General features: G+C 38.7%; 1 protein-coding gene across 2 annotated transcripts in view; it reads left to right on the top strand.

The window, feature by feature from the left end:
- Positions 1–12,367, top strand: part of ANKRD12 (ankyrin repeat domain 12) — a 63,531-nt gene extending 51,164 nt beyond the window's left edge. For both annotated transcript variants that reach the window (XM_065668003.1, XM_065668004.1), the window contains 4 exons: positions 5,854–5,952; positions 7,592–7,735; positions 10,646–10,741; positions 11,090–12,367. In XM_065668003.1, coding sequence (XP_065524075.1) covers positions 5,854–5,952; positions 7,592–7,735; positions 10,646–10,741; positions 11,090–11,275 — 525 coding nt within the window. In that variant the 3' untranslated portion in view covers positions 11,276–12,367. The remainder of the gene's footprint in view (positions 1–5,853; positions 5,953–7,591; positions 7,736–10,645; positions 10,742–11,089) is intronic.
- Positions 12,368–13,364: the final 997 nt, after the last annotated feature.

Raw genomic sequence — 13,364 nt, 5'->3', positions numbered from 1 at the left:
TTTGCTGCAGTGTATCAGGCTGTCAGCTTTCCCCAGTGTACCAATCTTTCTCAGTAGCTGTTGCAGCTTCTGTAATATATCTTTATTACTGGAAGCAGAGACATTTTAATTTCTTTTTTTTTTGAATAGCAGCTGCTGGTCAAGTACATACTGTTTCCAAGCTACAACTTAACTGCTTTGGCATCACACTTCAGTGTTTAATCTTGGATAAGCAGAAAGAGGAGAAGCAAGGCATATATTTTTCCCTGGTCCATCTTCTATCTGGGCAGTAGAATTCATTTCCATGTCATACATGGAAATATGTGTAGGCACTATAAAAAAGGGAGAGTTACTGACTTGATGTTAAAGCGCTGCTTCATCCGTCCTTCCTGTCTCTCTTGCTGTGCACAATAGAGACTCTCCAGTTCATGAAAATAATTTGGGTAATGGGGTAGTGCAAATTCTTGGGTGACTTAGGTTCAGAAAACATCAGAGATGAGTGGATGCTCCCCATTCTTAATGACTTTTCATTACTTCTTGTAAAGAAAAAACCTCTAAAAAAGTTTATAAAAATGTGCATATGTACTTGAAGGATCACAGTTACTGAGTTTTTATCTCATTTAGATTTCTGGGTTGCTTCCCTGTACATGTTCTGGTGCTAATTGCCTCTATGCAAATGCATGTACTGCCTCTATGCAAACGCACCCAGCATGGGGAATAAATAAGAGGAGTTAGAGACATGCACACACCTGCAGGGCTGTGACCCTATTGGCATCACAGAGGCGTGCTGGGATGGCTCCTATGATTGGAGTGTTGGAATGGAAGGATACAGGCTCTTCAGGAAGGACGGGCAGGGGAGATGAGAAGGGGGTGTCGCCCTCTGTGTCAGTGACAGCTGTAGCATGCAGAGCTCTGCCTGGGGATGGATGAGGAGTTGAACAAGAGATTTTGGATCAGGACTAAAGGGGGGACAGGGACAGGTGACATTATAGTGGGGGTCTGTTACAGGAAGACTGAGTGGATGAGGCCCTCTATAGACAGATAGGAGCAGCCTCACATTCGTTAAGACCTGATCAGACTTCACACCACCCCAGCATCTATTGGAGGGACAACACAGGTGGGCATAAGTAATCCAGGAGGTTGATGGTAACTTCCCTCTGCAAGTGATAGAGGAGCCAAGAAGAAAAGGGGCTATGCTGGACCTTGTTCTCAAAAAGGAAAGTGCTGGTGGGGAACGTGAAGCTTGAGGGCAGCCTTGGCTGCAGTGACCATGAAATGGTGGAGTTCAAGATCGTCAGGGTAGCAAAGAGGGCTCCTGGACTTTAGGAGACCAGATTTTTGGGAAACATAACCCCCATTTTTAGAAAAGGAATACAGGAAGACCTGGGAAACTACAGGCCAGTCAGTCTCACCTCAGTGCCTGGCAAGATCATGGAGTAGATCCTCCTGGAAACTATGCTAAGGCACATGGAAAACAAAGAGGTGATTGATGACAGCTTCACTAAGGGTGAATCATGCCTGACAGATTTTGGTGGCATTTTCCTGTGGGGTTATGGCATTGGTAGATAAGGGAAGAGCTTCACTGATGCCACCTACCTGCACTTGGGCAAAGCATTTGACACTGTCCTGCATGAAATCCTTCTCTCTAAACTGGAGAAGTATGGATTTGACAGATTGGCCACTCGCTGAATATGGATTTGGCCGGATAGTCATGCTTAAAAGGTTGTGGTCACCGGCTCATTGTCCAAGTGGAGACCAGTGATGAGTGGCATTTCTCATGGGTTGGTATTGGGACTGGCACTGTTCAGCATCTTTGTCATCAGCGTGGTCAGTGGGATTGACTGTGCCCTCAGCAAGTTTGCCAATGATAGCAAGGTGTGTTGTGTGGTCCACATGCTGGAGGGAAGGGATTTCATCCAGAGGGACCTTGACAGCTTGAGTGGTACTTTTTACAAGGGCATGTAGAGGTAGGACAAGGGGTAATGGTTTAAAATTGAAAGACGATAGGTTTAGATTAGATATTAAGAAGAAATTGTTTACCATGACGGTGGTGAAGCACTGGAACAGATTGCCCACAGATGTGGCTGCCCTGTCCCTGCCCATGTTCAAGGCCAGGTTGGATGGGGCTTTGAGCAACCTGGTCTAGTGGAAGGTGTCCCTGTGTGTGGCAGGGGGGATAGAACTAGATGATCTTTAAGGTCTTTTCCAACCCAAACCATTCTGTGATTCTATTTAAGATGCCACTTGTTTTGTATATGCTTTCATGGTATTGTTAGTCTTCTATAGTTGTAGAAGGAGCAGATGGAGCTTTTTGTTTCAGGCAAAAGGGAGGGAAAAAGAATTCTGGGAAGCCCAAATAAATGATTAGGAAATGGGTGTTTATTTCCACTAGGAGTAAAGTGTAAGAAAGCAGCATGAGGTTTTATCTAGAGGGAGATATTTTAAGCATTTTAGTTTTGCTTGTCTGAAAAATCATCTACAGTGCAGCTAAATGTTTTATTTAATTACTGTCACTTGCGTAAAAGCACAATTTTGATAAAATTCATGATGTTTCTTTCCAGAAAAAAAAAAAAAGGATTTTAAAAGTTATTGGTAGTTCAGATTTAATGTCTGTGCAGGGTTTGCTTGTGTGTAGAATTTAATAATTTTCGTTTGCCACTATTGACCTTTAATGGTTCTTTCATGATGCTGTGCCAGCCTGAGTTTTGCCTCATTAATTTGCATAGGCTATAGGAAGGTAGATACTCTTTCTTAAATTATTGCTGTATGTTAGATATCACTGTGTGAAGGTCTAGGTGAAGACAGTATATTTAGCTCTGACACTCTGAGACTCAGAATAGTTTGTGTAACAAACTGTTCTCTGCACTGGAATTTTAATGATGCACTATAGTTTATCTGATGAACTTCAGACATCCTGTAGGTGGGAACTAGGAGATGGTGCACTTAAGTTTGATTTCCACTGCCTTGTTTACATACTGTAATTTATAACCCATATCACCTCAGGCTGTAAGGATAGTCACGTATGAATTGTAGCTTCCCTCTCTCCAATGCAAATAGAAGACAGAAGATATTGGACACCAGCTCAGTTCAAAACAGAAGGCAACAAATCTCAATCTTCTAAGAGAGTAAATTTAAGTTGTACTTAGCTGTGTTACCTTTCAGATTGCTACATCAGTATGTTCTGCGGGGTTCAGTCATCTTTATCTGTGCTGCCTCCTGAAAAGAGATACCAGGATGATTCATTTCCAGCTTCTGATGGCTATCTAGCAGATACGTTTCTAGTAAAAGGGATTCTGTCCAGTCTTTCAGGCACTGCTGTAGAAACTTAAGTGGTAAAAGCTTATTTTAGTGGTGTTACCAGAACTTTGCTTCCTAAGTGCATGAAATATTATAGCAGTAGAGCAGGCTTGTCAATTTTGGGTGGCATGGGTTGAGGGGAGATGGAGAGGGATGTGTGAAAATAATTGTGGAAGAATTGTGTATGTGTGAATCTGAATTAGCTTCAGTGTTGCTTTTTTTGATAACTGGCAGAAATGAGAATTGAATGTTTATAGAGCGAAGAGCTGCTGGTTTTGTTGTAGTTGTTATGAAGGATGCAAGGCATGCAGGAAACTTTCTGAATTGATTTTCATGTGTTGGAGATGGTGAGGGCGTGTCTTGAACCTCAGCTATGTTCGATGGCTGCCTTCTTGTGAAGAGGAGCAGGGAGGTGACAGGCTGAGTTCTGGCTACCTTTTATGGGTGGGGTTAGAGAAGGCAGGGCCTCTTTGTATCCTTGTCTGTATGGAGTCTGAGCCTTTAAGGAACTACTTGCGATAATTGGTTTTGTTTATACAAAAAAACCTGAGGTCAACTTTTCCTTGTGGCATTCAGCTTCATGCTCTGTTCTTTCAAGTTCAACACACATGTTTGTATTTTCCCTACGCGTTTTTTGCAGTCTCTTTAATAACTGTCTCTTTGACTAGAAGATCAAGAGGCTCCTCTGGCTGTTCTTGCCTTGAAACCTTTAACTTCATTTTCCTTTGAGGCCAGAAAGTTTGCTTCCCTTGTCCAAACACAGTGCCTCTGGCCGGCAGGGGGAGCTTTATTTCTGACTAGCATGGATGCATAAACTCGACTCCTATTTATGGACAGGTTGTTTATCTTGCTGCTTATGTGGTGAGCTTCCCTCTCAGCAAAAGCACTGGGATTTTTGAGAGATCTTTGGGGTTTAGCAAAAGTAATTAGGTAAAAGTTCGGTGTCGTCACAAGCCTCTTGTCTTATTTTATTGAAAGGCTGTGACAGCATTGTTGCACTGTGCTGTGAATCCGAACTTTCCAGGCAAAACTAGACTGCGGTATCTCTCAAGCTAAACTTAAACACATTGCTATCAGTTATGATTAAGACTGATTCTTCCAGTAGATGTTCGTGACTTGTTTTGTTGTTGTTGTTGTGTTTGTTTTAGTGCTGATGACTTACACCAAATGGCATGTGCCATAAGCATTACTCACTGGTTTGGAAGCCAGACTGTTTTGTTGGGAGAAGTGAAGTGTATCTTGTTTAGTAGTTTGAAAAGTGAATGTCATTTTATACCAAATAGTAACTTAAGGAATGAACCACAATTAGTTATTCTGTATGTTCTTTAACTTCAAAGATACTGGCTAACTTCCAGTGGGGGAAAAGCTTGTCCTGAAATAATTTTCCAAGATAACAATAATTAATTGAATAACTTTTGGTAGGTAAATCACTGTGTTATTGGAGTGCATGGGGCAAGATTGGTACTAATAATGCAGTGTGTTCATATTTTCATAATGGATTTAGTATTTCTTGACAGTTGCACGATACATATTATTGAACAGAATGATTTCTGTCTTTGTGTTTTGGGGGAGGTACAAGGTGGAGTGTAAACACCTGTAGGTATATATTTCAGCTGTGGTTTCTGAGCACCAGCGGTAGTAAACAGTGTTTTATCTAGTTTTCATCAGTCTTTCCAAAGCAATATCAATGTTTTTACATCTAGCAGTTGTTAAAAACCATACTGAACTGTCAGGCAGAATTTGCATAGAGAAAAGTAAACTTTGCATGGAGCATTAAAACTCCCAAGATGTTTATTAGTTACTTCTCAAGAAACTTCTGCTTTCTGCAGTTGCCATGAGGGCTCCAGGTGCCTTTACAGTTTTTGTCATAACTGGACAGTAATACCATACAGTAATTGATTAGACATGCAAAATGTTTGGAGTATAGCCCATCAGTAATAGTGTTGATAGCTCACTCACTGTGTGATTTTTCTTTTTTATAATCTTTTTTTTTTTTTAGGCATAGGCCTTTAAAAAAACCTATTTGAATAACTGACAGGAGGAAACACTTTCCAAGCCACTGCCTGGGCTGTAATGGGGTTTTTGTGCTTGCCTGTGTTCTGCATCGTTGTAAGATTAGGAAGATGGTTGGTTATCTTTTATGCCATATATATGCTCTTGTATTTGGTTAGGCAGCTTTTAACTTCTCAAAATGAACAGTTGTGCTTGAAAGAGTCTTTAAACTTGAAAGCAAGCTGTATCTTTACTATATTCTAATATATAGCCCTTTTAAAGAACAGCTATGGCGTGCTGACAATGACTGCTTAAAAGCAGTAAACAGTTTGAAATGCCGTTTCAGTCAGCTTTATTAACTTTATGGCAAAGAATCCTTTAAACCTTTTATTGCAAATGGGCTGAAGCCATATAATTAATGGAGTGTACAAAATTCATATTTTCCCTAAAAAATACCTTGCTTATGGTTGTTTTGCTTTTTAAAAATAAAAGCTCAAATCGTATAAACAGTATTAAACATATGTTAAATACATAAAAACGTACGTTAAATATTCACTATACTGTATATTAACACTTTTTCCACAGATTACCCCACCTCCCTCACTGTCAGACCCACTTAAGGAACTATTTAAACAACAGGAGGTTGTGAGGATGAAACTACGTTTGCAGCACAGTATTGAAAGGGTAAGGCTAAAGTAATTTATTTTTGTATTTCCCAACTTTAAGCTTTAGGAGTTTCCATTTTTCAATGGACATTTGCTCAGTTTGACATCACTTTAGAAGTAATCTGCCTTCTATCCAAATTTATGAATGGGAGAGACTTGTAAATAAAAGAAAATGGCTTAGCAGAATACTTAAGCTAGTAAGATAGCAGCTTTTTCCTTTAGTTGCTCTAACATGTGGCACAGATTTTTCCCAGAGGCAGTGGGAAGTGGGAAGAAAGCTTCAGATTCTAGTTTTGAAAGCTTATAATGGTCGTAGACTCTGAACCAAAGTAACTGAGTTAAATGAATTGAAACAAGAGCAAATTCTGTATTGCTTGTAGACATATGTGGCTTTAAGACTAAAACATTACTTGCAATATTCTGCTTGCAAAAATGGCCTAAAATTATGTTAGAACTGCATCCGTAGGCTTGACTGAATATGAACTCAGATATTGAGAAAATGTTCCTGGTTTAAGAGTATTCTTTATTTTTATGGTGCCCAAACCTTTCTCTTTGGCAGCTAGCTTTAGCTGTCTTGTCAGTACTGCGAGCCATATTGCTTGTGAATATAGACAGGACCGCTTTCTCACCTATAATGTATCTTAAATATTTCCACAGGGTTATACAAGCAGCAGGCTCATTAAAACCCGATGCGGTACTTTTTTTGTTAAGTTGATTTCATTTGTGGCTTAACAAACCACATTGGGAGGGGTTTTGTTTGAATTTGGCGTTTCAGTCTAAAGCTAGGTATAAAATAACAAGCACAAAGAATGTAAACGTGGCTCAAGTTCTGACTGAAAAGAAATTAATTGTAACCAAAGGAAAGATGCTGCTTTTTCTGTTTCCCGAGCTTTCTATAATCCACCTTTTCTTCTGATCAAAATCAGAGCCATTACGTTGCAGAGCAGTAAACACACCATGTACATTAATTTATGTCTTTTAAAATTCTGCATATTTCTAGTTAGTTTGCTCAAACAGACTGTCCTTCAAATCAGATCTACTTTATACAACTGTAAGTCAGGTTTGGCCAAGTAAGCTGTATTTTCTTGTATCGGTTCAGGAAAGAATCTTTGTCCAGCTATGAGTTTATGGAGTTTCTGTGTGGGGTTTTTTTGTTTTGGTTTGGGGGTTTTTGTTTGGGTTTTCTTTTTTAAATAAAATTAAATTCTCCTACAAATTATATTTCTGCTTCAGTGTGCTTGGCCATTTTGCCTTTTACGACGAGCATGTGACAAAAATCTTAATTCGGTCGAGACTCACAAACCTATATCCCAACCCTATGCTCCTCATACCTTTCATCTTTCACTTTCTTCATTAACTAGAACTTGCCTCAGTGGCACTGACTGGAAAACCCGGGCCTGACACACAGCCAGCAGTGGTGGTGGCAGAGAAGGTATTTTGTGTTCTGACATGCAGGGAACACTCTTTGCATCATTAAGTTGAAATTCTAGATTTGATCTGACAAATAACTGCTCCTCCCTCCACCAGCCTGTTTCTCACACTGTTCAAAAGTATAAACCCTAAAAAGAAATGTTTAAATGAATGGGAATTTTAATGAATCCAGCTGAAATGCTTAATTTACCAAATGTATACTTACATGGTGATGTCTTTGCAATTAGGAAAAGCTGATTGTTTCTAACGAGCAAGAAGTTCTACGTGTTCATCATCGAGCAGCAAGAACGCTAAATAATCAAACACTACCATTCAGTGCCTGCACTGTTCTGCTGGATGCTGAGGTTTATAATGTGCCTCCGGATGCTCAGGTAAAGAATGCATTTCAGAATTTCAAACAAAAAGGTCAAAAGGAGTGTTTGGAGAGAATTCTGTTCCCTTACTGAAGTTGTCATTGAGTTGCCTGGAATTAAAATTTTGCGCACTATAAACTGCTCCTTTGATTAGGCTTCATTTGGGCGTTCAATAACGGAGGACATGGGCATATGTACACTGTTTTTCTGTTTTGCACCATGTCCGGTTCTCTTTCACCTCCGGAAATTATGAAAAGGATAAATTGAGAACATTTTTCTGCTGATTTTTATTAAATCAGTCATAAACAGAACATATTTTGGAAGCTTACAAATGCAGCTTCAACAACAATAAAAAATATATGCAGAATGTAGGATCATTTTTGCCAGTAGTCCAGAGAATCGGAATGCAGTAGTGTGTGAAGCGATGAGGTTGGTTGGTGAAATTTGGAAATGATTTGTGGAAATATTCACATTATACTTTTCTCCTCTCTCTAAGGCAGCCATTACAACTGTGCCGTAAAAAACAGATGACCAGCAGTAAAATATCCAATGCTATTTCTTTAAAATCACCTCGAGCTCCATATTATTGAAATGCACCATGTTATTTATGTGTCCAGTGTTGGTACTTAGTCCTGATTAAAACATAAAATGAGCAGTATACTTTATAATCTGCATACCTTTCAGGGACTACCACTCAGGGATTTGCTGCAGCTGTTATCTCTGAGAGAATGTAATTTCGTGGTCTTGAAATTACACCATGAATTTTTTGTATATTGGTGTTTTGTGAACAAGTCTGCTAACTAACCAAAAATGAAAACGGCATTCAGCACCTGTTTTGGTGACTGTAAGGACCACATAATGGAAGGAAGAAATTTGATGATTTGGGTGTAATAAAAGTGTTGGTGCACTGGATGTTGGGCATTTTTAAATGAAACACCTACATTTCCAACATATGTGAAATTCCACTTTAGTCTCAGAGCCCTTTATAGAATTGTTATAGCTGCCAGTGTTTCCTCAGTCTGCTACTATGTTTTTTCCCCATCTTTAAAGAACTAGAGCTATGCACAACTAAATGATTCCGCAGGAGATAGCAGTTTATGGGGAGTGTATTGTTCTTCCATTTGAAGCTTTATACTGCTTTATACCAGCAAACTTTTAAATCATTATTTCCTTAGCACATCTGTTAGGGCAAAAAATAGATTTTTCTCTTCCATTAACAGTCCACATACCATCATTGTTAGTTCTGAAGTTCAGAATATGCTTGGCTTTTTTCTGCCCCAATTTAGAGGCCCTCAACTTTTTAGAAATTTGAGGTACGTCTGATTTTTATGCACATAACTGCATTTTATAGTCAACATTTTACAACTGGTTTTAAATAAGCTGATTCTACATTTGAATTTTGTGAAACAAAAGGAATCTTTATTGGGGGAGCAGTTGTGGTTTCTACCTCTCCCTCCGCGTCAGGTACGGCAGCTCTTTTTGACCATTAAGAGAACAACAGTAGTAGTGAAATGCCTCTCCTTCCCCCTTACTACAACAGCTTTGTGGTTCAGTCTGTGTTAGCTTTTCTTACAAAATTATAATAATGCACATAACGTTCAGCAAAGAATTAAAATATATTTTTTAATTATAATTGAATTGAATTATAAATGAACCAGCTTAATGCTTTGATTTAAATTTGCTTGGTGGGAAGAACGTAGATGCGTAAGAAACCATTATCTTGTAGTACATTCTCCCGCTTAATTTTTATCCTGCTAACAACTCTTAGTTTTGTTCTACAATGGAGAAACATTTCTGATGAATTTTTCAAGTATTTGAGCAAATAGCTGCGAAAGACTTTCTGATCAAAGATGTGGTTTATTTTGCAGGAAAATGACCACCTCAGAGCTGGTTTTATGGGGTTTCTGGGTTTTTGGAGGCTTGCCTTTATTGCTGCGCATGTTGGGCAGACCTTGGGAACCATACTTGGCCCTCATAGGGGCCAGAGAAAAGATGGGGGAGGGAAAACAACCCAAATTTCTGGTGAATCGACTGTTAGCTGGTCACCGCTCACCTGAATGCCTATGCTATGGTTCAGGGTTACCAGACTGTTACCAGGTTGTTGAGGGCTCTTTCTACAACCAACCTGTGCAGCTGTCCTTCATACCTGAAATCTCAGCTATTTTCTAGAAATTTGTGTCATTGCAGGGTTTTTTTCCCCTCCTGTTCTTGCCCATTGCTACAATGTACGAATTCCTGCAGTGTCTTGTTTTTCTTCCCCCACCCCCTGAAAAGTAATAGCAGCTTGTTCCATTTAGTGGTTATTATTTAAACGTTACATTGGCATAGTCTGGCTTTAGGCCTATCTGTAGAGTATCTCCTTTCTCACAATGGGCAGATGTGACATCCCAGATTCTTATTAAAAAAGCTTTAAAAAAATAATAATTCGCAGGACATATTATATGTCTGCTTTTTTTAACCTCCTTTGGGGATTTTGATGGGAAAAGTATTCTTTATTACAGCTTTTGAACACTTGTGTACCCAGTGAAGTCAGGCTGCTTAAGTTTTCCTTTATAAATGTTTTTGCTTTTCCCTGAGGGAATATTAATATGATTTGTGGCTGAACTTTTGAAAGAACAAAGAGCGATTTTCTGGAAGGATCTGCCTTGTGCTGATTAAGACTTTAAGGCATAAATCTTTAAGCCTCCTACTCTAAATTTGAGTACAGTAAATAGATGGTGGGAATCTGAAAATACCCATCTTTAGTGAGCAGCTGGCGCACAGCGAAAGCGGTGGTCAACATTTATGCTCATATGTACCTCTGTACTTTGGGTTTATTTTTCTGTCTGAAGCATTGGTTAGGAAGATCCCACAGAGTAAGCTTCGTGTTTTAAAGTCTGTTTAAGAGTGATTCATCAAATAAGTTACCCTTTGAATAATTTTTTGCAGGCCGATGACAGCAAAACATCGGTAAGGGATCGATTTAATGGCAGACAGTTCATGTCATGGTTACAGGACGTTGATGATAAGTTTGAAAAATTAAAGGTATGCTTCTTTGTCTTTCCACTTTAAAAATAAAAACCAAGCACAACAAAAAAACCCCAACAACTCCAAAGTGAATATGAAGACAAGATGAATAAATAGTGGATTTGCATGCAATACCATAGGCTATTGTAGAGGTTTTAAGGGCAACATAAAGGAGGGTGTAGCTGTATAAAAACCAAACTTTTCTTACTGCATCGTGTAATGGAATAATCTGCAAATTTCTGAATACTTAGTGGGGAAAATTACTCATTGCCACCAGAGAGGCTTGTAGATATTTCTTCTAATTTCAAACTTGTTGCAGTATCTTTTTCATATATTGGAATAACTTCTTTCTCAATTTTAAAACAGACGTGCCTTTTGATGAGGCAGCAGCACGAAGCAGCGGCTTTAAACGCAGTACAGAGACTGGAGTGGCAGCTTAAACTACAGGAACTCGATCCTGCTACGTACAAATCTGTCAGCATTTATGACATTCAGGAGTTTTATGTTCCTCTTGTTGAAGTTAATGATGACTTTGAGTTGGCACCAATATGACAACTAGCATCTTCTGGTCACCCTTTCCCTGGGACAACTAGGGACTGAGGTGCAGTGATACACAAATCTTTGGGGATTTTTTTTTAGGACAGAGCACTTAATTCTGTGGGGATACTACCCTTCTCAATAACTTGGGTGTTCCTTCAGAGAAGTGTGGCACAGCCTCTTGTTCAAACAAGTCGGTTTCCCAGTAACTGCATTATCTGTATTTTAAAATTGCCTGTAGCTTTAGAGCTTATTGCTGAAAAAGATGACGAAACATGGTGAGTTAACAGCGCTGGAAGCTGTTAACAACTAAAACAGCCACCAAAAAACAAATGATACTTAAAATCTGCTGTACGGCTTTGTGTTATGAAACTGCAGTTACAGTTGGACTCCCACAGAAAAACAACGAAAAAGCCTGTGGAAGAAAACGTAAGACTTGGAGGAAAATAGTCTAGTATCTTATTATATTTTGTAAATTGCTGTACAGCTTTCTTTTTGGGGAAAAAAAAAAGGAAAAGATGTAAGATTGTCTTCCTTTTCAAATAATTTATTTTATACATATTGTGCAAATGTAAATAGTCTTGTAATTAATGTTCAAACCTGTATAAAATAGAACTTTTAATTGTAAAACCGTTTTTTGTCTAATGTTTTATTGGACCAAAGTTGTACTTTTTATTAAGTGTAGCGTGTTCCTGGTTGGCCGTTCTTTTCTTTTGTATGGCATGTATTTGATTTAGCTGCTTGTTCCATCACCATAACTGTAAAATAACTGAAACTGAACTGTACTGCATGCTTCACAGAACTCCTAACCCCTTTACTTCAGTAACCAATACCTTAACAACTGTAATATCTACAAAGTCATATTTCATATTAGTCTGCTGTTGTGATGCCATACTATGACTTACTGAACTGAAAATATTTTTGTGTAAAGCAAACAAAAAAGTTTTGCTCTTATATGGTGGTCTCGTAATAGAGCCTATTTTTTCCAACAAAATGCCTTTGAATGAAAATTCTTAAATTGTATATTGTCTATTTTAATATTAATCTATGGAAGGATCTGTAAATAGTTGTAAATACAATGTTTAATAAATTTTATTGGTCATGTTATCAGTTGGAGTTTCTTAATATTGTAACATTGATACAGTATCACATCTTGCCATTCCTGAAGTACATAAAGAGGCTGAGTGAAAAGCTGAAAAAGAAATCCCATGTTGTGAAATTTAATGCCTCTTTTTCTTCTTAGCACCCTTAATGAGCAGAGAGTTAATTATTTATTAGTAGGAGGTTACAGATATTCATGAGAAAGATTTGTTACCCTTTAGCCCATAAATTATTCAGGAATGCTTGGGATCTGATGTCCATGAAATTACTTCTGACAGAAATGGGGCTTAGGCAACAGACACGCTTACCTGGAAAAGAGATGTAAAGTGCTTGGTGGGAGCTGATGCTTAATTGCTATTTGAACTACTACGGAGTACGTACTCCTTAGGCTGGCATGAATGCCCAGGGTGCCTTTCTTGTGGTGGGGAGCAAACAGGCATTGAACAAGAAGGGACTGTGGGTAGTAGGATCCTTTCCTGTGCACATCACTGCTAGTTCCAGTCGAGAGTAACGTAATAATAACTCAAGCACCGTAAACCCAATTAATGTGTAGTTCCTGCCCTGTAACTTTTTTTTCCCAGTTTTAATTTGTTAGGTACCTGTGGAAGAAGTTGTTCCTGCTTTTATATAGGAGTGCCTTCCCGACATCACTCAGAATTGAAGATGTGCTCAGGAAAATGTGAATATTATTCTTCCGAAAAGAAAACATTCTTCTGAGAGTAGCTGTAAAGTTTTAAGATAGATAATACAGAAATCTGTGTTACCTGCTTTAAAAGACAAGGGAGGAAATGGGAAAAGCCACAAGTGTTAACAACTAGTAAATGCGTGTTAGGTTACTTCCACTGGATACTAAAAAGTTATATATTTGCAAGTGGGAGATCCTGATCCAGGCGTTACGAAGGATGGGTTACGAATAAGTCAAAGAATTGCGTAAAGAACAGGAAGGACAAACTGGGTTGCAGGAGCATTGGCTGTGCAGGTGACAAAAATGCTTGGGGTGCAG

This window comes from Lathamus discolor, chromosome 2, assembly GCF_037157495.1.
Source record: "Lathamus discolor isolate bLatDis1 chromosome 2, bLatDis1.hap1, whole genome shotgun sequence".
In the NCBI taxonomy this organism is placed as follows: Eukaryota; Metazoa; Chordata; class Aves; order Psittaciformes; family Psittacidae; genus Lathamus; species Lathamus discolor.
The sequence above is the reverse complement of the archived record's forward strand: the minus strand, read 5'-3'. Positions and strand labels throughout refer to the sequence as shown.